This window comes from Carassius carassius, chromosome 4 (assembly GCF_963082965.1).
Source record: "Carassius carassius chromosome 4, fCarCar2.1, whole genome shotgun sequence".
Taxonomy (NCBI): domain Eukaryota; kingdom Metazoa; phylum Chordata; class Actinopteri; order Cypriniformes; family Cyprinidae; genus Carassius; species Carassius carassius.
In genome coordinates, this window is record NC_081758.1 from 12421230 (window position 1) to 12446950 (window position 25721).

Here is a 25721-nt window from a genome sequence, read left to right on the forward strand (position 1 = left end):
GAGTCTGGACTGAGGAACTAAAAGGAGATTCTGGTCACTGAATCTTACACTTCTAGTGGGAGTATAAAATTGCAGCAGCTCAGAGAGATAACTATTTGCTTGGTTATGTAAAGATTTATACACCAATAAGAGAACTTAAAAATTGATTCTAAATTGAACAGGCAGCAGCAGCATTTAGAACCAACTGTAGGCAAGTAGCTTGTGACTTTGAAATACCACAATATAGTGAGTTGCAGTAATCTAATCGTGAAGTAATAAAAGCATGGACAGCCATCTCAAATGTCATAGCATTAAAAAAATTGACTTTAGACAGCAAGCTGAGTTGGTAAATACCGGAATCAATTACATAAGATATGTTTGTCCAATTTTAATGACTCATCAAGAAGGAGACCCAGATTCCGCACACGAGAAGTGCTGAAAACTGATAAGCTGCCCAGATTCAGTAGGACTGAAAACAATCTCTTCTGTTTTATCTTCATTTAACGTTAAAATAATTGGAGCTAGCCAGAGTTCGACTTCATCTAAGCACATTAATAAGTGGTGAAGGATCATTTCTCTTATTAGGTAAATTGATCTGGGTTTAGTCTTCATAGAAATGAAAAGACACCCCATGGCTTTTAAGAATATAACCCAGACGAATCATGCAGAGGGAAGAAAAGGAGGGCACCACTATCAAGCCTTGAGGGAGGCCACAGGTGAGAGGAGCAAGAGAGGAAGAGAAGTCACCTAGTTTGACAAAAAAAAATTATGTTGGATAAAAATGACTGAAACCACTTAAGGACCGGACCTTTTAGGCCCAGGTCTGACTCTAATCTAGATATGAAAATTGAGTGATCCACAGTGTCAGATGCTGCTGATAAATCTAAGAGAACCAGGACGACAGAATCACCAGAGTCGATTTCTAAAACCTAGTTTTCTGAAACCTCTGAAATACAGGTGCTGGTCATATAATTAGAATATCATCAAAAAGTTGATTTATTTCACTAATTCCATTAAAAAAGTGAAACATGTATAGTATATTCATTCATTACACACAGACTGATATATTCAAATGTTTATTTCTTTTAATTTTGATGATTATAAATGACAACTAAGGAAAATCCCAAATTCACTATCTCAGAAAATTAGAATATTGTGAAAAGGATCAATATTGAAGACGACTGGTGCCACACTCTATTCAGCTAATTAACTCGAAACACCTGCAAAGGCCTTTAAATGGTCTCTCAATCTAGTTCTGTAGGCTACACAATCATGAGGAAGACTGCTGACTTGACAGTTGTCCAAAAGACGACCATTGACATCTTACACAAGGAGGGCAAGACACAAAAGGTCATTGTAAAAGAGGCTGGCTGTTCACAGAGCTCTGTGTCCAAGCACATTAACAGAGAGGTGAAGGGAAGGAAAAGATGTGGAAGAAAAAAAGTGTAAAAGCAATAGGCATAACTGCACCCTGGAAAGGTTTGTGAAAAAAAACCCATTCAAAAATTTGGGGGTTTCACAAAAAGTGGACTGCAGCTGGAGTCAGTGCTTCAAGAACCACTAAGCACAGACGTATGCAAGACATGGGTTTCATCTGTCGCATTTCTTGTGGCAAGCCACTCTTGAACAACAGACAGCGTCAGAAGCGTCTCACTTCAAAAAGGACTGGACTGGTGCTGAGTGGTCCAAAGTTATGTTCTCTGATGGAAGTAAATTTTGCATTTCCTTTGGAAATCAGGGTCCCAGAGTCTGGAGGAAGAGAGGCTCCAGACTCTCAGAGGCACACAATCAACGTTGCTTGAGGTCCAGTGTAAAGTTTCCACAGTCAGTGATGGTTTGGGGTGCCATGTCATCTGCTGTTGTTGGTCCACTGTGTTTTCCGAGGTCCAAGGTCAACGCAGCCATATACCAGGAAGTTTTAGAGCACTTCATGCTTCCTGCTGCTGACCAACTTTATGGAGATGCAGATTTCATTTTCTAACAGGACTTGACACCTGCACACAGTGCCAAAGCTACCAGTACCTGGTTTAAGGACCATGGTATCCCTGTTCTTAATTGGCCAGCAAACTCGCCTGATCTTAACCCCGTAGAATATCTATGGGGTATTGTCAAGAGGAAGATGCAATATGCCAGACCCAAGAATGCAGAAGGGCTGAAGGCCACTATCAGAGCAACCTGGGCTCTCATAACACCTGAGCAGGGCCACAGACTGATCGCCTCCAGGCCACGCCGCATTGCTGCAGTAATTCAGGCAAAAGGAGCCCCAACTATGTACTATATACTTTTCAGTTGGCCAGGATTTCTAAAAATCCTTTCTTTGTATTGGTCTTAAGTAATATTCTAATTTTCTGAGATTCTGAATTTTGGGATTTTCCTTAGTTGTCAGTTATAATCATCAAAATGAAAAGAAATAAACATTTGAAATATATCAGTCTGTGTAATGAATGAATATAATATACAAGTTTCACTTTTTGAATGGAATTAGTGAAATAAATCAACTTTTTGATGATATTCTAATTATATGACCAGCACTTGTAAATGGTAAAACAGAAATGGGACGGACGTTATTCAGAATAGAAGGATCTAGTAAGGGCATCTTGAGAAGCGGAGTGACAGTTGGCATGTTAAGAGTAGCAGGAACAGAGCAAATTAAAAGGCACTTATTGAAAAAAGACACCAAACCTGGCACGACAGAGTCAACAATTAATTACAAAAAATTTAGGATGTATAATGCAATAAGAACAAAAATATGGTTTAATATTAGCAATGATGTCTTTTAGTGATTGTAAGTAAATGGGTTCAAAAACATCCCAGGAAACAGGATGGGGACATAAAGGAGGGGTTCCAATATGGAGAGAACAGACTTTGGGTCTCAAATTAGAGATTTTATCAATGAAGTGTATCAAGAAGCTTTAACAGAGCATCGGAAGCTAGAGGCACTATGTTAACAGAAGGATTAACAACAGAATTAATAACTAACAACAGAACTTTAAGAGTAGACTGTTTTTATTATTATTATAATTATTATTAAATCAGAAAAAATCTAATCGGCTTCTGGTCAGAGAGCAGGAAATCTGCTCGATATCAGAAAAGGCAAACCTATGAGAGAGTACAAGATCTAAAATATGCCCCCAGAAAATATGATTCCAATCATCCTTTATCCATTGAACCAAACTAAAAGAGTCAATGAGATTGAAATACTCCTATGATAATGGGTTTGACTGACAGCATACATGGATATTAATATCCTCCACTAATAAATTTAGTAAAAATTTACATTTTACTGATAAATTTTGTAAATTGCTGTATGAAGTCCTTTGCTGAGTGAAGGGGACCCCCAATAAATTTGAGATGGAGAAGCTGAACTTCAAAACTGGACAACACATCCACTGCAACAGACCGATAACGCCCAAGAAAAAAGTATTTAAAAAAAGTTACTAGTTCATCCCCTTTCCTGTTCAGGCAGGAACCAATTCGGTTTCTCCTGCTAAATGGGCTCCCATGATTTGTCAATTTTTTTTAAGTCTGACAAGTAACCTAGTTAGTGCTCACCGGAAGATTTTGGTTTAGTTGCACGAAATATCTCCCTTTGTGTTCCACAGAAAAAAGTAACTCATTCAGGTTTGGAACGACAATGGGAACAAATGATGTCAGAATCTTCTTCATTTTGGGTGAACTGTCCCTTTAACTGTTAAAGATGTCTCTTGCTTACTTAGAGTCTCTGTATCTCTTTGCTCAAGGATCAGTTTGATTTCAGCCATTGCAAGCACCGCATCAAAAGTTGGCGCAACCTACAAAAATCATGCCAACCATACTGTATAAATATAGGATCCACTGACTATTATACAAATTATTTTTGGAAGCTGCTGACTGAGAGAAAATGCTGTGCCTTATGCACATATGGGAAACTAATATTATTCATGAACAAAAACAGAATTCCCTCGGTCCCGAGGCCATTGTAGCCTACAATGAAGACACAAAGTTTTGATGTGGGCTAAGCGTATGCATGAAAAATAACTATAATGTTTACATCCTTTGTGAGCTAAAATGCTATGTTAAGTGAAACAGCTTTTTTATTATAATAATTCATGCTTCTGTAATATTTTTTTTTATTATTTTGATTGAGAATTGTATACCATTCATTTGACAGCTTACACAACAATTCAGTTTAAAAATCAGTATCAGTGTGATTCATCAATCCTCAAAACAGATTTCCAACTGTTGCTTGCGATTATTAATAGATGTTTAAATGGTGAACAGCAGGTCACCTAATAGACTATTTCATTCATTTCTCTATGGCACATCTCTTGAATGATTGCAGTCTTTAACATTCCTGGCACAGATTAAGGAAATGAAGAGAAAAATATTTTCTTAATTATTGATCAGATGTGATTTATGGACTTTGGGCAGAGCATAAAGAAGGGAAAAGTAAGTCAAAATACATTAATGGTCAGAAGAGTTTATGAACTCCTCTTCCAACAAACAACAGATTCAATGCAGATACAGTATGGTGTGTGAAAAAGGAGAGGAAAAAACTGAAACATGTCCAGATGTCCATCATTTCCCTTTGCTTTTCGAAGTGACAGTAGATGAAGGATTCCCATGTCAGGGTGTAACCTTAGATCTAAATGGCTAGGAAGGATGAAGGTATAACAAAGTTAATATTAGAGATATGAATCAATGTAAGTACTCTAAAATCCGGTCCTAGGGCCATTACCCAGAGGTTCCAATGTGTATTACAAAGGGACCATGCCATACAGGAAGATTATCCAAGAAACCAATCCTTCTGTGTGCAGTCTTACATTGTAAACAAAGTCATCAGCTGTACATTAAACAAAACATCACGGGACACTGGGGCCAAAAGCATTTCCAAACAGTAAGGTTAAAATGAAGAATCTTAATATGTTTTCCGCCACATAAACTGTGGAGTTAATGTATGAGCATACAGTACATTCGGCATGCTTCTCTCAGTGGAAGAAAATGAGAAACGTTTTATTACAGCGGCTATATTATGCACTGTCAAACAGCATTCTAATTTTTTTCTTTTATGGTCTGCAGCTTATATATGAAATTGTGATGTGCATTATATTATTTATAAACACAAATAAACACAAATCTTATGCAAACTGCACAAGTGAAATGCTCTAGACATTAAAGCATGCATTTATGTATTATGGCATTAACAATTTCAAATGAATAAGACCAGCTGTCAGGGTGTGTGTTTTCCTACAGTCAGTGAAAAGGATGACAGATCTAACGGGATGTATAAAAGTATCGAAACAATGGTGTTTATTTAGCGCTGTCCTGCCACCTGAAACTGAGAAGCAGTTATAGGGTGTAAGAACATGACCCTGATAATGCGGCCCACCAGAAGATGTCACTGTCGTGTGACACCTCATGCAACTTCAGCTTCATGAAATATTTTCATTTGGGTATTGCACACTTCTGGATGACATGTTATTGATAAGGATGTCTTGTTTTAAATTGTCTGAATAACATATTTTTATTGTTACTTAAATGCATGGAGCAAAAATAAAATGTAACTTATTAACTTATTAACAATGTGCCTATTCTAACTTTAATAATATTTAGTAATAAAAAGTATTTAGTGTGAAAAGTATAACAATCGTATTACAGTCCTTTTTACTATATAAATCATGTTTGAGATGAGAAAGTATAATTTCACATTTAGCTTAATTTGATATGGCCAACTTTTCATTTCGATGTTTACAAAACTAAAAATACAACTGACCAGACAAGGATTGTAGATTGTTGTAGATTTTTTATCAATTTAGCCTTTGGTGTGTGTGGCAAACAGTTCTGCAAATATTAGCCTAGCTATATCAAAGTGTATGACAGCGCTATAAGACATCGTGTTACTTTAAAAAAAAGTGTTGCTCCCTAAAATTCTAATGAGAATGTTGCCACTGAGAAAAATGGGAACACAAAACAATTTTTTTTAATCATTTACAATATTAGGAATTTGGAGCTGGACTGAGTGTTGATCATATTCTCCTTTTTTCTTTTCTTTTTGAACTTGGGGTGAAATGTGTCATATTTTCGCGAGACGCACCCGTTCATGACGGACACGTGGAAACGTCAGAGCACTCTTGTCACGTGACCACTGTCAACAGAAGAGATTTGCAGGGTTCACGCGCAACTTCAACTGCAAGTCCGGCGGAGCGCAACGCGCGATTCACGCCAGTCACAGCTCGTTTGTTGAAACGCAAAGTTAGGTCGTGTGACCTGTGAGGAGGGCTGGTCTTGAATAAATCTCTACTTTGACGAAGCTCAACAGTGACGAACCTCTTCTGACTCTGACTCTTGTGTTACAGACCGGAGCGCTGCATTGTTTAAAATTATATAGCGTTCATTTTTCCCGCAAATCCTCGGAGATTAAAATATGGGTGAGAAACGCTTCGTACAGTGATGTTAATCGTCAAAGCAGTGGTTTATCACATGTAATTGTTTACCAGGAAAGGTTGTCCGGGACTTCAGTTCTTTTTTAGAAGAATTTCAAGTCATCTTTCGGACTTCATTAAAGAAGAAAACACTTTTTCGTCTGAGCGGACAAGTAAACGTTTATTTCCATGCATCAATTCATTGCATAATTTAAGGACGAGAAGCCTAACGTTACACATCGAAGAACCGGATACCATCCATTAAATTGACCAGATGTCGAGGTTAGCGGAAATCCTAAATTGCCATCCCACACTATAACTAAAAAACGCCGTGCATCATCTGTTTGTGTCCGATAGACGCTTCAGATTGTTGAACTCACAAGCTCGTTGACGACATTGGTACTGTGCTTGTTGCTATACATTTGCTGAGATTTCACGGGATTATATGTTGAATTAAAATCTCCGACTATATGCCGTGTTCTGTGGATTACTGAGAGAGAGTCACGCGTGGGAATCGAGACACCTGATACCTGTAACTTTTCACTCTCGAAAGCTCTTCATTGCGCTTTTGGTAGCTTGTTGACACGGTGTTTTTAAATTAAACTCTTAACTGGTTTGATATAATGGACATGATAGCTGTAGATAAAGTTCACCAGCATCACAGTCTGACAGATTCTCGCTGGGAATTCGTCTCTGGACTGTAGACGTCGGTCGGGAGATATTTTGGAGGAGCGCTGTTGTTTATCATCACAAACGGGATTTATTCGTGGAAACTACGATGTCCGTTATACGCTCTTGGTTGGAAACTCTGTTGCTGTATATGTTCATTTCAGATGGTAAGTCCGCTTATTTTTACAAGCCGTGCTTGTTTGTTAATTTATTTTTGGATGCTGTGAATGACTGCAGCAGGTTTTAGTCTAGATGTTTGAATGTGACTCTGCAGTGGATTTGAAGTCTTAATTGGTAATTCAGCGCGCATACACTAAAGCGCAGAGCTGAAAATCAACCGATTTGAACGCTTAAAGTTCTCGTTTTCTTTGCCGTCTCCAGCCTTGGTTTGGCAACAGAAGTGTCTAATGCGCTTTTTTGACTTGATATACAATGCCTTGTGTTTCTGAACACAGCATGCACTTAACTGCCCGCAAGGTGGGATCATGACTAATGCTCGAGTGTACATGTTACAGTAAACGGTAATTCTGGGTATAATATAAGCACAGTTTCAGACGGATCGCAATGGAGAGATTTTAAAGTTATAGTGACATTGTTCGTTCTTTCTTTTGTCAGCAAGTCTAGCGCAGCTGTCTCTTGTAAAAAGCTGTGACTAATATCTCATTAAGAATGTTTAGCTAATTCAAAACAAAAAACTGTTAAGCATGGGGCTGTTTTTGATTCAGAACATTATTATGCCAATATAATGTCCCCAAGATTATTACATTGACAGTCATCAGTATACAGATGAGATATGCCTTTGAAATATTCCTTTGAGGTCTGATCCATTCCCTTTATTTTCCTTTCATGAAACCATAAGAACAAAGGCAACATCATTTTGGAGTCATCAAAGCCCTGAGGGTTCGTAATGTGACTTGACTGTAATTTATCATGGTATTTGACAGAAATATGAGGAACACCAGAAAGGGAGTTTTGTTTATAGAAAATGTTTTGGCCTTTGAGATCTGAGTTACGCCAAAATTGTTAATTCATTTTAATTTGATCAACTTGTCTAGATTTCACTCTTTCATGATTCATACACTGAACATGTATAAGGCTGGAGAGATGGAAGGTCAGACGTGCTCATAATGTCATGTGTCAGGCACTGTCCAATACAGTTGTGCATGTTTTGACAATAGTGCCACTCAGGCATGCGTTTCCACTTGTAATCCAGACAGCCTTCATCTGTGGTTGATACTGATGTAGTTGGGCAATAAATTGGGCCAGCACAAGTGTGTCTCCTCCGCTTCCAGTTACAGAAGTGACAGACAGGAACCAGGCATAAAGATCAAGGCTTAGCAAAACATCAACAAACCTGAGACGTGCCGTGAGCTCTCTAGGAATGTCTTGTTTGTTAATCCACAGTGTTGCACCTGTGCAGAGAGCCCTGGTTCGGTTACAGAGCTGCTTCCTTGTGAAACCAAATCATCTGGAAAGCAATTGGTTTGTTTTGTACTCTTGTTTTATTTATTAGGCCTGGGAAGTAGCTTTGGTGGAGCATCAGTGCCTTGATTGTTAAACCCATGTGCTTCCCCTAATCCTAACGACAAACTAACCTGAAATTATTCTCGACAGCACTTCTAATTGAATTTTGATTTAGATATGACTCCTCTTTCATGTTCTTAAAAGGTATGAATGTTTTATATATTAACATTGAGCTGGACAAAGACAAATAGTTGTCTTATTGTAAATAGCTAATTTACTCAAACTTTAAATGAATTGTTATGCAAAATTTAAAATTGTTATTTACTAATGCTCATAAAATTCAACATTCAATTTGCTACTTGCTTTCTTCTGTGAAACCTTAAAGAAAATTCTTGTCTCTTCATTTTGTCCAGTGTGGTTTTGGACTCTACTGACCTCCAGTATATGGACAAAACAGTTCTTCAAAATATCTTATTTTGAGTTCTACAATCAGAAAGTTGAAAAGATGTGCAAATGATGACAGAATTTCATCATTTATCTACAGTCCTCAGTGTACTTATAGGCCAGAGTTGAAGTTTACAGGTTCTCCCTATTCTTGACTTATTTTGGGGTAGTTGTGTTTTTTTTTACTCCACATTTTTTTGCTGCTTTTATACGTAAATAACATAAAGCAGTCCAGCCCACCGATAGCCATGCAAAACACATCTATCACAATATAAACGGTAAAGCTGAATCTGTTCTGGCTGGTACATTTCTACCGTCACAGCCTAAGCCTTTGGAAGTGGTTGTGATAATGATAATTCTACTCAAAGGGAAGAGGCATTTTACCAGCTAATCTATTTGTTTCTGTCCTTGCAAATGCTCCTAGTCGACTAATTAATAGCCTCACAGGGCTTTTGTAGACTAACAGAATATGCATCTCACATCTGCTTAATTTTCCTGCAGCTACAGACAATTTTCTTATTAATAAGCATTCCTTTTGTCAAGACACTAATCCTGTGCAGCTGGCAGGCATAAAACGACAGGCTAGAAACAAGAGTAGGAAATACAGGTTACAGTCTCCTGATTAAGTCCTCATAGACAAAGTCTTATTAAAGCAAGAACACGCTATAGCCAGCCGTTCCAAAAAAACATGCTGAAAACAAGATGCTGCAAATGTCGTCCATTTGTGATTTTTCCTCATCCCTGCTGTCTGGGAGATGTTCCTGCTCATGATTCTCAGAGCTATCATTTTATGATGACTGTATATGATGAAAATGAAGGGTGTAAGTGATGAATGGACACAGTAGGTACCAAACTAAAGAGTCTGGAAGATACAAGCAGTGTCTCTTTCCCTGATTGGTTGACAGATGGGTCAGGCGGGTTGCCTGGGGAGAGGCAATTTATCTCGTATGACAAAGGGTCAACTTCAAACTCAAAGAGGATGTTTTAACGATGGCAAAGTACAGCCATCTCATGATATTAGGCCCTCCCTCTGAAGAAATAAAAGAACATTTTAAGGGATGTTGCCATCCTGGTGCAGTTGTTGATCACAGTGCCTGCAATTGGAGGAGATCTTTCTTTTAAAAGCCAATGTGCAGTGAATATAAACAAGTTGCGTGCTTTCAGAAGAAAGCCCATCGTGCCTTCAGGGCCGATATGGGGGGGTCCTCAGTCATGCAATATCTGTAGGAGCCACTACTTCACAAATCGGTCTTTCACTGCAGCTCAAGCAACAACGTTTGCAGTGTCACTGTTGGTGCCTGCTAATGCTGTTACTGCATTAGCTAATCAATGAATTGACATGCTATGACACAGATTATAGTGTGTGTAAGTGCAATGTGTAAACCAGGAGATGATGAAATTACATTTTCTTTTGCCCTGGAATTATTAAATTAAATATTCTGCAAAAACATCTTGCTTCAATTTAAAAACTTTTTTTTTTTTTATGTTCGTTCAGGTTCAAACCGTTCTTATTCGGTTGGTAACTGGGCTGCTTGAGTTTACAAATGTCACACAAACATAAATCCCATTAAAGGCAGGGTAGGTAGTAAATGTATAAACAACTTTCTTCCAAATTTGTTTAAACTTTCTATATATATCAATGCATAATTAAAATGTAAGTACTCTGATAAAAAGAGTATAAAAATCGAGTGACTCTAGACCGTTTAATCTGTATTAAACACAGCTCATTATTTCCATTTCGGGACGAAACATAGGATTGGCTTAGGCGACTGTCACTCTCTCGCAACCATGGCAACCACCCTTTTGCCACACATGACCTGCCCACTTGCGCGCGCACATTTGATTTGAGGAATTCAAGAGGCACAGATCCTAGGAATACCAAAACAATGGCAGAGAAACAGCAAGCAAAATTCACAGTACCAGCCTCTGCAGTTAGTGAAGGCAAACCAGGCAAAAAAAGGAAGACAGTAACAGTACAAGAAAAGTCAATGAACAAAAAGTCTTTGGATAAACAAAGAAATAAAACACGAGTTAATATCGGCGTGGCTTTCCAGCGATGGCGAGAACTGAGGGAACTCAAGGGGCTGAAAAGTGACTCCTTGATGGCTTTATTTCTGCTGGACAGGTAAATCTTTCTTTTTGTATTTTGATCATACATATTTTTTTGTTTATTTTTTCATGAAGCATGTGTCATTAGCACACGTAGCTGCGTGATATAGCTAACATAACATTACTTAGCGAGCCATAGTAGAGGCTTTGGAAGGAGCCCAGAAGGGAGGGGCTGGAGTGAATGGAAATAATGAGCTGTCTTTAAAACAGTCGTGAGAGGTCTACAGACACTTGATTTTTATACTTTCTTTTTCAGAGTACTTACATTTTAATTATGTATTGATATATAAATAAAGTTTAAACAAATTTTGAAAAAAAGTTTTTTATACATTTTTTTTTTACCTACCCTGCCTTTAAGAATCTCATTAATTCCAGGTGAACCTGTGCAAATTCTGTCAAGTTTTTCAAGGACTTCATATGAAGCAGTAGATAAAAGCAGGGCCAATTAATAACAAATGAGTGCTCTCCTTGCTTACCTAAAGGAGTGTTCAAGCTGTGTGGCTTGCCAAAAACTGGCAAAAAGGGAGCGTGTGACGGCATGACCACATTACATGTCCTTCACCAAATGATTTCAGTTATTTCAAAGGTTCTTCTAGCTTACAACAGCAAAAGAACCAAAACTCACAACGACACTGACCAAGCAGATACAAACATTACAAGGAAAATGACCAATTATTTTCATGGTTTTGCCACAAAATTTAATTTTATTATGTTTGGAATGCACGTACTCTCAAACAAACACAGAAACACATGGAAAAAAACGTGTTGTCAGTGCTGCTCTAAAGATTTTATCAGTAAAATAGTTTAGCAACTTAAAAGCTACATCACATTTCTTACTAGTGAGGTAGTAACGGCGCTGTTGTTGCAGCAGATGAACTTACCATTTTGCTATTAGTAGAGACACTGTTGAGAGACGCACAGACTCGGAGAGGTAATTCACACATGCTCTCTCGCTCGCTCTCTCTCACTCTCTCTCTCTCTCTCTCGAATAACGTAATTGTTAACTGCATTAATCTACTATCGATGACTCAGGCCTCCATTACTAGTCTAAAATGATTTTTTGTAATTAGCAACGGAAGCATGGGATGAGATGCATAAGATTTTAATCCTACTCACAAGAGTGTTTAGAGGACTAAAACCTCATAGATGTCTTTAAATACAACATCTGAACAATATTTGAGGTGTGGTTGATTTATTTTATTTTTTTCAGAATTCTTTAATTGAAAGTTCAAAAGAACAGCATTTAAAATTGGAACATTATAAATATCATTACTGTTAGATTTAGCTCTTTTCAGGTGTATCTCAATAAATTAGAATGTCGTGGAAAAGTTCATTTATTTCAGTAAACTCAAATTGTGAAACTCGTGTATTACATAAATTCAGTGCTAACAGACTGAAGTAGTTTAAGTCTTTGGTTCTTTTAATTGTGATGATTTTGGCTCACATTTAACAAAAACCCACCAATTCACTCAACAAATTTGAATACTTCTTAAGACAAAAAATAAATAAATATATATATATATATATATATATATTTTTTTTTTTTTAATTGTTAGCCTTCTGGAAAGAATGTTAATTTACTGTACATGTATACCAATACTTGGTAGGAGCTACTTTTGCTTTAATTACTTTAAGGTTTCTTTGACAGTGGCCTGCAGCTCATCTGCATTTTTGATTCTCATTTTCCTCTTGACAATACCCCATAGATTCTCTATGGGGTTCAGGTCTGGTGAGTCTGCTGGCCAGTCAAGCACACCATGGTAATTTAACCAACTTTTGGTGCTTCTGGCAGTGTGGGCAGGTGCCAAAACCTGCTGGAAAATGAAATCAGCATCTTCAAAAAGCTGGTCAGCAGAAGGAAGCATGAAGTGCTCCAAAATTTCTTGGTAAACGGGTGCACTGACTTTGGTTTTCAAAAAACACAATGGACCAACACCAGCAGATGACATTGCACCCCAAATCATCACAGACTGTGGAAACTTAACACTGGACTTCAAGCAGCTTGGGCTATGAGCTTCTCCACCCTTCCTCCAGACTCTAGGATCCTGGTTTCCAAATGAAATACATAACTTGCTCTCATCTGAAAAGAAGACTTTGGACCACTGGACAACAGTCCAGTTCTTCTTCTTAGCCCAGGTAAGACACTTCTGACATTGTCTGTAGTTCAGCAAATTCCTTGACATGTCTCTGTGTGGTGCCTCTTGATGCCTTGACCCCAGCCTCAGTCCATTCCTTATGAAGTTCACTCAAATTCTTGAATCGATTTTGCTTGACAATCCTCATAAGGCTGTGGTTCTCTCTGTTGGTTGTGCATCTTTTTCTTCCACACTTTTTCCTTAAACTCAACTTTGTTAACATGCTCGGATACAGCACTCTGTGAACAACCAGCTTCTTTGGCAATTAATTTTTGTGGCTTACCCTCCTTGTGAAGGGTGTGAATGATTTTCTTCTGGACAACTGCCAGATCAGCCTTCTTCCCCATGATTGTGCAGCCTAGTGAACCAAACTGAGAGACCATTCTGAAGGCTCAGGAAACCTTTGAAGGTGTTTTGAGTTCATTAGCTAATTGACATTTTTGAATTTGTTGAGATTTTGTTTTGTAAAATGTGAGCCAAAATCATCACAATTAAAAGAACCAAAGACTTAAACTGCTTCAGTCTGTGTGCACTGAATTTATTTAATCCACAAGTTTCACAATTTGAGTTGAATTACTAAAATAAATGAACTTTTCCATGACATTCCAATTTGAGATCCACCTGTATATACACACACATAATATGAATAAGGCACAAATATTAAAAGTTTCAAAAATACATATGCAGACATGAAAAGATACACATGTTATTTTTATGTTTTGTCAAGCTGTGACTTTCCTGTGATAGAAGATCTTGATCTTACTGCACAAATGTACCTGGAAAAATTTAATTCTTACCCTTCAGTCTAAATCAGTGCTGCTGTAATGTAAAAATAGTTGGTTGTAGTTTTTCCCGTCAATAGCTGATCATATTAATTAATGTCTTTTAACATGAATTACTATTCTAGCACTGTTAACTGATTAAAAACCAGGTTGTCAGGGTTGTAAATAGCACTGTGCAGGCCAAACATTGTCAGCATCCACTGGACATTTTCCCTCTACATGGGAGGCTGTGATCTGTGATCACTGCAGTGGAAGCTGAAGAAATATGGCCAGAATTTTGCCCTCCAGCATTTCTTGGCTCCTAACGTGGTCCTGTTTGCCTCTCTCCCTCCCTGTCTCCCTCCATATCTCCCTCCATATCTCATATGCGACAAATCTGCAGAAGTGGCTCGTACTTAGGGCTGTCACGATAAGCAATATTGTAATACAGCGCTATTGACAAGCAAACCGCAGAGGAAAGATAGCAACCGCTATATGAGGCTGTGGCCTTCTTGTTTTTTTCAATTTGTCATTTTGCATTCAATGTTAAATAAATGAATGATACAATATGGTTACGACTGTAATTTTCTCGCGAGCCGTTGTAGCTTTACGGTGCTTCGTTTGTTTTGAATAGGCCGACTGAAACGATGGGAGGCGCTCGATCTCGTCCCAAAACCTAATGTCACGTCACCAGTTTGGGAACATTTCGGCTTTCAACCCAATGAAAAGGGCGAGCCAGCGAATTTAGATGAGCCGATATGCAAAATTTGCTGCAAAAAGATTCCTGTGACGTGGCAATACATCTAATTTGAGGTCATCAGGACATTCTAAAACGCTTAACGTGAAAAACGCTTAACGTGGTTTAATGTACTAATACAGTGATATTAACAGACCAAACTCACTAAACATCATATTAATAAAGTATACTATCTACAAAAAAATCTGATGATCCCTGAATATGATTTCAATGCGTTTAATAACACGTTAAGCCTTTTCCTCCCATAGAAAACCATCATAAGGCTTAACGTGTTATTAAACGAGTTGCATTCATATTCAGGGCTCATCTGTTTTTTTTTTTTCGTACATAGTATACTTTATTAGTATAATGTTTAGTGAGTTTGGTTTTTAAAAATCACTGTCTTAGTACATTAAGCCATGTTAAGCGTTTTTTCACGGTAAGCGTTTTAGAGTGTCCCCTGTCATCCAGCACAGCTGCCCCCTCAAGCATCAGGTCGCGGAGCAACATCAAAAAGAACAGCTGAGACCGGCCGACAGTTAAGAGTAGCTGAAGCCTTAGCGAAATCTGTAAAATACAGCCGTGAAAGTAACAGGCATACCTGCTGAAGTCACGGACAACCTCCGCGTCAGTGCCCATACCCAAGAGAGTGTGAGCAGATAACGAGGAGTGCATCGACTCCAACGCGAATCCACTGTCCTGGTGGGCCAGTGGTGGCGCGATAATCAGTCCAAAAATATTGGAAAACACATGTTCTTGTTGCTGTTTGGCATTTAACAATAAACAAAAATGTTTTAAAACGTGTCTCTCTGTCAGTTAAAAAAGCAACAATATATGCTACATAACTCAACGATAGAGCTTTGTATGCAGCAAAATCAGGATAAATTAGGTATGTAAAAAAAAAAAATGGCGGTGATACCGCATATCGCGCTATTGAGCCACACAAAATAACCGCAGGGGAAATTTTTTAACCGCGACAGCCCTACTCGTACTCCCAGTGCCCAGGCCAGCTAGATGTCCCCTCAGTCTTTAAGCTTTGCTTCCTTTTTTGTCATTAATTGAGTTGAGATTTTTTGTTTGTTTGGTACGAGGATTTCACAACCCAAAGTAAGCCCAGATAGAATGATTTGAATGGCAAATTGGTTGGGTCTGCAGTCCAGATATTGAATCAGCAGTCTCTGACTAATGTGGGTGGTAAAGGCCTGCTTCATCATTACTTTTCCTAATTGAATGACACCTGTGGCAGGAGAGGTGATGACTGCGACGAGGGCTGTGTAGTCTCAGCGTGACTCATTAGTCTTTCTGCTGGGCACTTGTGCTGCTGCTTGGCTGCTTTTAAAATTTCTCAAGCTTACACCAGTGACAGTATCACAGTAACCTCAAACTTTGAGTGCAGAGCCACACTGAGGGGGAGATGTGTCACGATCGGTGTTACAAAGAACCACGGGAGAGATCCAAGTGCAGGTATGTGACTTTATTAAAGGGCAAATCCAAAGGGTAAACAGTCCAGGCAGGGTCAAAACCAGAGAATCCAAACATAAACCAAAACAGATAAGAACACACAGCAAGGGCAAGACAACGGGTTAACATGAACATTAAACAACGACTCCGTGACTAAGACTCAGACAGACCAGGTATAAATACACAAAAGGATAATGGGGAAACAGGAGACAGGTGGGGAACAATCAATTAACTAAACAAGGAGGAAGGTGACCAAATAAGGAGACAGGAAGTGATAATATGATAAACACCGTGGGAACTGAGGACACCTAGTGGAAACCCAGGGAACACAACCCAGACACTGTGACAGTACCCCCCTTCTACGGAGCGGCTCCCAGACGCTCCAAGACAGACACAAAACAGAGACCAGGAGGGAGGCGGACAGGTGGAGGCTCAGGGGGAGGGACGGAGGGCCAGAAAGAAAAACATGGGGAACAGGCACCAGAATGTAAACACAACACAGAAAGACCAGGAGGGAGGAGGACCGGAGGAGGTTCAGGGGGAGGGACGGAGGGCCAGACTAACAGAAAGGAACAGGGACAGACATTAACACAAAAAGGAAAAAACAACATGAAGCCCCCCAGGGCGGAGCAGAAGACCACCACACCCTTGTGGTCAAGGCCAGAGTCCTCCAGGGCGGAGCGGAAAACCACCACAACCGTGTAGTCAGGGCCAGCGCCCCCCAGGGCGGCGCAGAAGACCACCATGTCCGTGTGGTCAGGGCAGAAGCCCCCCAGGGCGGAGCAGAAGACCACCACATCCGTGTGGTCAGAGCCGAAGCCCCCCAGGGCGGAGCAGATGACCACCACGCCCCTGTGGTCGATGCCGGAGTCCAACAGGGCGGAGCAGAAGGCCACCCAGTGACTTGACCTGACTCTGAAAGGTCCACGATGACTAGCCTTGTCTCTGGAAAGTCCATGGTACCTAGCCCTGGCTCTGGAAGGTCATCAGTGACTGGCCCTGACTCTGGATGGTCATCGGTGATTGGCCCTGACTCTGGGAGGTCATCGGTGACTAGCCCTGACTCTGGGAGGTCATCGGTGACTAGCCCTGACTCTGGAGGGTCCACAAGCACCTGACTAGCCTCTGGAAGGTCAACCGGAACCTCACTCAACTCTGAAAATTCAACAGTCACCTGACTCGACTCTGGAAGGTCAACAGGAACTTGACTCGACCTTGGAGGGTCAACAGGAACACGACTTGATTCAAGAGGAACAACTGGAACACGACTCGATTCTGGATGATCAACAGGAGCTAGCCCTAACTCTAGAGGGTAAACGGTAACTAACCCTGACTCTGGAGGGTCCACAAACATCTGACTCGACACTGGAGGGTCAACTGGAACCTGACTCGACTCTGGAAGGTCAACAGGAACTAGCCCTGACTCTAGACCGGTCTCGGGCACCGCATCGGGAGCGGCCTTGGGCACCGCCTCGGCCTCCGGAACGGCATCGGGCACCGCCTCGGCCTCCGGAACGGTCTCGGGCACCGCCTCGGGAATATCCTCCTGGATGGCAGCGGTCCGCTCGGGAACATTCTCCGGGCTTTGAGGAACGGTAGACGCCTGTCTCCTCCTCCGCCCTCTATGATGGCGAGTCGGTGGCACCTTGTCTGGAGACTCAGGCGTTGAGTCGGCCATCTTGTGCTGTGGTGCTGGGCTGGCGGCCATCTTGTGCTGTGGCTCTAAGCTGGCGGCCATCTTGTGCTGTGGCGCTGGGCTGGTGGCCATCTTGGGCCATGAATCTGGATCGGTGACTGACTTGGGCATTGGCGCTGGGTTAGCGGCCATCTTGGCGGAAGAGACAGGAGTGGCTGGGGCATCCCACGGAAGCCTATGCTGCAAGAAGTACACGAATTCCCAGAATTCCAGTGTCTCTAAATGCCCCATCTCCTCCTGAAAAACTGGATCATCCAGCCCGCTGTTGAAATAATCCTTCAGGGCCGCATCGTTGTATCCCATACCCTCGGCCAGGGACCAGAACACCTGTGCCAGGGCACCCACCTCATTGCCCTCTTGGCGGAGGGCGATCAGCCGGAGATACTTAGCTCTCCGCTCAGCCATCTTGGCCGGGGAACAGGAAAAAGACATACCGCTGGGTCTCAGTGTGACGGAGTCCTTCTGTCACGATCGGTGTTACAAAGAACCACGGGAGAGATCCAAGTGCAGGTATGTGACTTTATTAAAGGGCAAATCCAAAGGGTAAACAGTCCAGGCAGGGTCAAAACCTTAAAGTTTGTCCTCCCTTTGCTACTAAAACTATTTTTACTCTCCTAGGAAGGCTTTCAGCTAGTTGGAAAATGGTTGTGGGGTTAGCTCCCATTGAGATACAAGCATCAGTGAGGTCAAATGCTGATGTTGGACGATAGGGTAATTCATCCCAAAGGTGTACAGGTCTGGGATTTGTGCAGGTCAGTCAAGTTCTTCCACAGCATACCATGTAAATATTTCTTTATGAACCTCGCTTTGTACACTGCGGCATTTTTGGCAGGTTGGAACAGAAGACATACTGTATGACACATTCTACTGGGTCATTCTGTGTCAGCTCAACCAGAGGTCCCAGCTTAAATTTGAGGTTTTAAATATTTAAAGGCCCTCAATGGTTCAATCACGGAGATAGACCTGAACGGGATAGTTTACCCAGAAATCAAAATTTGATGTTTATCTGCTTACCCCCAGGGCATCCAAGATGTAGGTGACTTTGTTTCTTCAGTAGAACACACATTTTTTTTTAACTCAAACTGTTGCAGTCTGTCAGTCATGTAATGTAAGTGGATGGGAATCACGGCTTTGATGTGTAAAGACACAAAACGTTTGTCTGTGCTAGAAATGGAACAGTATTTATAGAAGTGCGTCAGGTGCCAGCTGTGAACGCTCTGGACAAGTTCGGACATTGCGTTGAAAATCAGATGTAAATAAATAACCTTTAAATAATTAGATAAAAATTTGAGCCTGGAAAGTTTCCGACATTTGCTTGATTTGACATGGAATGGACCCTACCAGTCAAAGCAACACTAATACATCAACTAAAAAGAATGTTCTAATAAGGGATTTCATAAAGTATTGTAGGTCACATGAAAATTCCAAGATGGTGGAACTAATTTGTTCACATTGTACTGTATGCATGCTTACAAGAATGCTTACATTACTTTATTAATGGACGGGAAATAGGTTCTTCATCAAATGATAGAAAGGTTTCGTCCACAAAAAACTATTTGTTTGCATCTTTTTTTTTAATTTCTGCATTATTTACTGTATACAGCTTTATAATTAAAAATGTATCTATTTATATAATACTTGAGAGATAGACAATGAGTTAAGAAATTAATTACAGAAGGTGGTATTTTCTGTGTTAGCTGTTTCAGCTGGAGATGGCATGGGGGAAAAGTTTTTATGCCTAGATGTTCTACTGCGCAGAGATCTGTAACGTCTGTAACAGGATAGCAAACAGGTTGTGTCCGGGGTCTTGGATAATGTTACCTGCCGTTTCTTCACTCTAGTTTATACAATTCCTGAAGGGTGCACACCAATTATCCTTTCAGCTGTCCTAACAGACCATTGCAGTCTTCTTATATCTGATTTGCTGGCTGACCCAAACCAGATTGTTATATAAGAGCACTGAACCAACTCAATAACAGCAGAGTAAAACTGTGTCATCTGTGCCTGTGGAAGTTTTAACTTTTTTTTTAAGTTTACAAAGGAAGTACAACCTCAGTTCCGGTGAGATGGTGGTGCCCAGGAAACTGAATGACTCCACTGCAGCCACAGTGCTGTTCATGATGGTGAGTGGGGGAAGTGCAGGGGGCGTTCTCCTAAAGTCCACAATCATTTTCACTGTTTTGAGCGAGTTCAGCTCCAGGTTGTTATAACTGCACCAGACAGCCAGCTGCTCAGCCTCTGGTCTGTTAGCAGACTCGCCGCTATACTGGATGAGACTGATGAATGTAGTGTCATCTGCAGGCTTCAGGAGTAGGGCTATGCAATTAATGGAAATCGTAATAAAATCACGATTTGAGTGTGCATGATTTCTAAATCGCTTTATAGCACGATTTTCCGTGGCCCCGACCTCGCGCAGTATGCTATCTGAACCAATCAGAACGCAGCCCGCCAAAGTGTCTGTGATGTTTTTTTTGAGCCCATGTTAACGAATCAGAACGTTCACACTGCACGCGGTAAAAGATGTGAACAGAAAAGGTTAGAAATAGAAAGGTACAAAAAGATTTAATATCTAGCGCATGAGCATAGAGAGAGTTGTGAGTGCACAAGACACAGGTTGAGCGAGAGGAGACACATTTTAAGTCTGCGCTCTCTCTCCGGGGTGAGAGCAGCGTGTATCAAGCACACACGTCTGGTTTTGTAACAGAGGAAAGGAAATCTGTGTGCGAGCCAAGAGATTCGTGCTTGCGCATTATTTTAATGTGCTTTCGCAGCTGCTTCTGAATCGAGTAGACATGCTGTATACGAACTGCAGACGGAGTACGTGTGAACCTTGGGCAATAAATATTTCACCACCTGAGGCACAGCTACAATGAGCTCTATGACCAATGCATGGCAAAAAACCCCGGACACGGGCCATATGTCTAGACATTTTGTTTGACATCTTTACTCAGTGATTATTTTAACTTATGTCTGTCCTAGAGTTACAACATTTTGATAAAGCTCTAATTGGTTTTCTTTTAGAAATGTTTCAAATTTATACTGAATGCATTTATGACTGTAAAGCATGTCTCTCTGTGTGTGTCAAAATCGTGATAAAAATCAAAATTGCTAAATTGATAAAAAAAAATCTTGATAGGTTTTTTTTGTCCATATCGCGCAGCCCTTTAGGAGTTTGACAGAGGGGTCTATAGAGGTGCCATCATTTGTGTACAGGAAGAAGAGCAGTGTGGAGAGTACACACCCCTGAGGAGTGCCAGTGCTGATTGTGCGTGTGTTTGATGTGAGTTTTCCCAGCCTCAGCCTGTCTGTCAGGAAGCTGGTGATCCACTGACAGATGGAGGTGGGTACAGAGAGCTGTCAGTTTAATCAGGAGGGTACTGGGATGATGGTTTTGAAAGAGGAGCGGAAGTCTACAAACAGGGTCCTTGCATAAATCCCTGGTTTGTCCAAATGTTGCAGGATGTAGTGCACTCCCATGTTGAATTCGATATTATTTAATATGGGTACAGGGATTATTGTGGAGCGTTTGATGTAGGAGGGGACTTCACACAGCTCCAGTGATCTGTTGAAGATCAGTGCGAAGATGGATGACAGCTGGACATTTGCCTTTGGCTTAACACTATCATTAATTATTTTCAAGGTTCAAGGTTTCTTTATTAATACCCGAAGGTAAATTTGTTGTGCAGACAGGGAATTTGGCAATCCATACTTAAAACAATCCATAGAAACATCAACATTCTATAAATGTTATAAAAAAATATAAAAGTCATGACACTGTACCTTCACCCACCCCCACCCCCAAAGGCATAATGTGCCATGCTAGCAAAGAATATCATCTGCTTGTATTTTTTGCAAATTTGTTTGGCCATGGTAATCATGTATAAGAAAACTGTTATCATGACAACCATAGCGATGATGCTGAAAATACACTAATATGGTTGTAATGCTAATTTCCTCATAGTTGTGACTTAAGCTTAAACCGTTTCTGGATGGACTGTGAATTTTTTTTCATTGTGAATGTACATTGAAGGAGCAGCGAAATTCCACTTTTAAAGTAAGTGAGTATTTATATTGCTAGGTGTAAAAAAAAAAAAAAAAAGTGTGCTGGAATTTTTTTTTTTTGGCCCAGACAGGTTGATTGAGTTTAGAGAATGGGCCATTATTTCCTCCAGGCCCTGGGGGAACGAAAACTTAGGAATGAATAAAGTTTACTGGTCGTTTTATATAGATCTTTATAAGACATTATAAGCTTTTCGCAGTAAATGTAGTTGCACAATACTGCCAGATCCTTCACAACTGTGAAACCACATCTTTACTCCTCAGACACCTCACCGCTGTCTGCCAGAGATCTGAATTAAAGACAAGGGCAGCTCAGTCAGCGTGTGATCATACATTATCTTTTCTTATTAAGGAAATAAGCTATTTTTCCTTCTTTTCCTTTTCCTGATTTTCTTTGTGACCCTTAATAATTTGTGTAAAAAAAAAAAAAAAAAAAAAAGGTGATGGATAAAAATGAAAGGGGTGCACTGCCGAAAGAATCACACTTCCGTTCGTGACAACCAACATGTCTCTGTCAAATCATCTGACACGTTGACTTTTGGAAAAGGTTAAAGAACAACATTTTAACATACCCAGAACTCTGTAAATAGCTTGCAGACTGGTTCCAAGCTACTCATCAAATCATAAATATCCCAGTTTGAAGCTGACTGAAGTTCCCACATTCCACAAATAATCATGTCTGTGGGTGACAGCATATCTTTTAATCATCATTCTGGATGGATGGAAACATTCAAAGACTTAACTATCTTGTAGGTCTGATCAGAGTATCTTTGTATCTGCATAATTCACTGAAAATCAGTGTTCAAAGTGGTGTCTGTTATTATGATAAAAATGTTTTAAATCTATTTTACAATATAGTATTTTTGTGTCTAGAGAAGTTGTTTTTGAGACAGTAGAAGCTGCCTCTAAGTACAGCAGTGATTGTCTTCCCTGGAGACCTCAGTGGTGCCTCATTTCTATTACCGTCTTGTAAAAGTGTGACATGCTGTTTTTCACCTCCCAAAAAGATGGTAGAATGTGTTTGCTATTGAAACACCTCTCCAGTTGGCTTTTCCTGCAAAGCCAGGGTGTATTCACACCAGGAAAGTCCACTAGTTCACTTGCTTTGGTCCGGACCATATACAATGTGGATTTTAATTTCTTTTCGTTTTTTTTTTTTGTGTGGTTTGCTTTCACACTGCTCTTTGAGACAATCTGAATATAGAACATAAAATCTATGGATACTTAAAGCATATCAAAATGTTAGTTTAAAAATTTAACCTATATAAATGTGTGCTATTATGTGCATATCCAATTGTTTGTGTGGAGAGTGGAAGCTGAAGTGCACTTCAGGATGTCAGTGGAAACAAATTAAATACACAGTCCGTTTGCACATAGAGATAATAATAATACATTATACATTGTTCAGAACTGTAAAGGGTCTATTTTTATTTGTCTGCACTCACAATGTCAAGAAAATGTTGTGCTTTGGTAAAATAAAGAAAACAAATAGGATGTGCTTGCCGTCTTGGCCCTGAACAGGAGCGCTTTACAAAAATGCACCGAAAATCTACAAATATTTTCCTTACAGACGTAATAAATATATCTATAGAAAGTTTAAAATGAATACAAAATTAAATAAATCCAATCCAAAACAAAAACTCTTATCTAATACGGAAAGATGCATTTCTTTCTAAAGGCGCGTCCAACGATGAGATGACGAGTCAGGATTATTAAATTCATTGCGACACTGACTCATAAAACACTAGTTTATTAATAAATAATTATCTGCTTACTATTTTCCCCCAACATAGTCATGATAATTTTTTTGCAGCAAGCTTTAGCCCATTCACACTAGATCCCTCTCCCACGGAAAAACTGGGGGAAAATCCCGTCCCGTCCCAAAACTAGAAGAATGATTCCCGTTCCCGCCCACTCTCGGATTGTATGTTTTTTGGTTGGAATCTGTCAGTTACAGTAAAAGAAAGAAAATACAGTAGGCTACAGATCACAGCATGCCAACTTTAGTAAAATACAAATTTTAAAATGTGTGTGTGTGTGTGTGTGTGTGTATATATATATATATATATATATATATATATATATATATATATATATATATATATATATATATATATACACATTGCACACACATTAAATTTCATGTAAATCATCCATGCTAACCTGGGTCACGCTCAAGTTCACAGACGACAGAAACTGCATCTTGTTTGCTTTAGCCTAATTATTTTACAGAAGCACTGCGTTTCGTTGTTATTCGGAGTGCACACAAATAAATGTCGAAAGTTTGATTACTTTTATCTGTATGACCAAAAATGACGGAGTATTTTGACAACAAATTCCCTCTGCTCTGAGCATTTAATAATCACTCCGCTCCGCGCGCACTGATACCAGAAACACCACTCCGCTTTCAATCCGTGGATAAAGTATTTCAGTGTATTTCATTGTTATGTTCATAACGAAGCCTATATTAAAATAAAAAATAAAATATCAGGAGAGTTTCATGGCTTATGCTATTGTGTGCAAACTTTTTTTATCCTTACCACACTCCAAACTATTAACATTGTCAGCATTAAAAGGTATAATTGCTGCATTCTGCTCTGAAAATTTTGTTTGTGATGAAAATAACAGTACACTTTCGTCATTTATTTTATCTACAGACCGATGCATTTCTTACAGATTTCTGCTTACTCAAATTCAGAGACAGATGTAGTAGCACTGTAAGATTACTTTTTTGCATTACTGGGAAAGCGACTGCGTATGAATCTGCTGAATCTGTTTAAATTATGCTTTAACCCGAAAATATTCAGTAAGGAACAGACAAACTCCGTGAGAACTAGCCTGTAACTTCCCGTCATTATAACCTTCTGATCGGAGAGATCCAATTGTACTCGTGATGGAATGGTGGTGAAGCGCGCTTGGAGCGAGTGAGAACCACGTCCACAACACTCTGACTTGTAAAAAAATCTGCTCCTCGGTCCAGTCAGAATCACTCTGCTCCACTCACATACTCTGGTCGGGTGAATGCGGCGCTCAGAAAAAGCACAGATCAGAGCAGATCACGAATGAAACATTTATAAACGCATGTAAATGAGAGAGTAAGTCTTGCGCTGAGTTAACACTGCTGTGAATGATGTGGGGAGCAGCCAGAACTGCAGCTGATAGAATGAGCTCTGCAGCACGATACTACATTTCTTCAACAGCAGATTATAGAGACATTTTTATCGTCCAAGATCAAAAATCTTCATATCGCACACCCCTAGTTTATAGTTTATTTATATAAAAGGTAGGCTATATTTGTGTATAAAGTTGGGGATCCAAGTGTATTCCCGGTCTCGCCCACTCCCGCTGACATTTTTTCCCGTCCCGTCCCAATCCCGTGATTAATAGTGGGGTCATTCTTACGAAACTGTTGAAACGCCATGGCACTAGTTATTTTAGATATTAAACATGCAATTTAGTAATATATAAAAACACCATAATAAAGACAATACTGTTCTCTACCTTGCACAAAGAGTAATTTCAACATAGGAATTAATTATTTTTGCATTTTATTGCATTTTCTGATGAAATTCTCATTACCGCAATGCGTCCAGCTGTATCTTAAATTATGTTGTAATTTAAACAAATTGCAATTAAAATATTCTGAAAAAAGTAAATGGATATTCTTCTATAATTTTTCACATGAGAGAAAAATTACAGACTGAATATTCAAGTATAATAATAATGATACAATAGTGGAAATATAAAGTGTCCATGACTAATGTTCTCATCCTCCGCAATATTTTTTGAGGGTCATTTACGTGCACA

General features: G+C 39.7%; 1 protein-coding gene across 1 annotated transcript in view; it reads left to right on the plus strand.

Annotated features, from left to right (window-relative positions):
- The first annotated feature begins 6347 nt into the window (after positions 1 to 6347).
- The window catches only part of LOC132136496 (transmembrane protein 132E), a 378370-nt gene continuing 358996 nt past the window's right edge, over positions 6348 to 25721 (plus strand). Inside the window, exons 1-2 of the mRNA XM_059547244.1 lie at positions 6348 to 6386; positions 6456 to 7216. Of these exons, the coding sequence (XP_059403227.1) occupies positions 7159 to 7216 (58 nt within the window). The 5' untranslated portion in view covers positions 6348 to 6386; positions 6456 to 7158. The remainder of the gene's footprint in view (positions 6387 to 6455; positions 7217 to 25721) is intronic.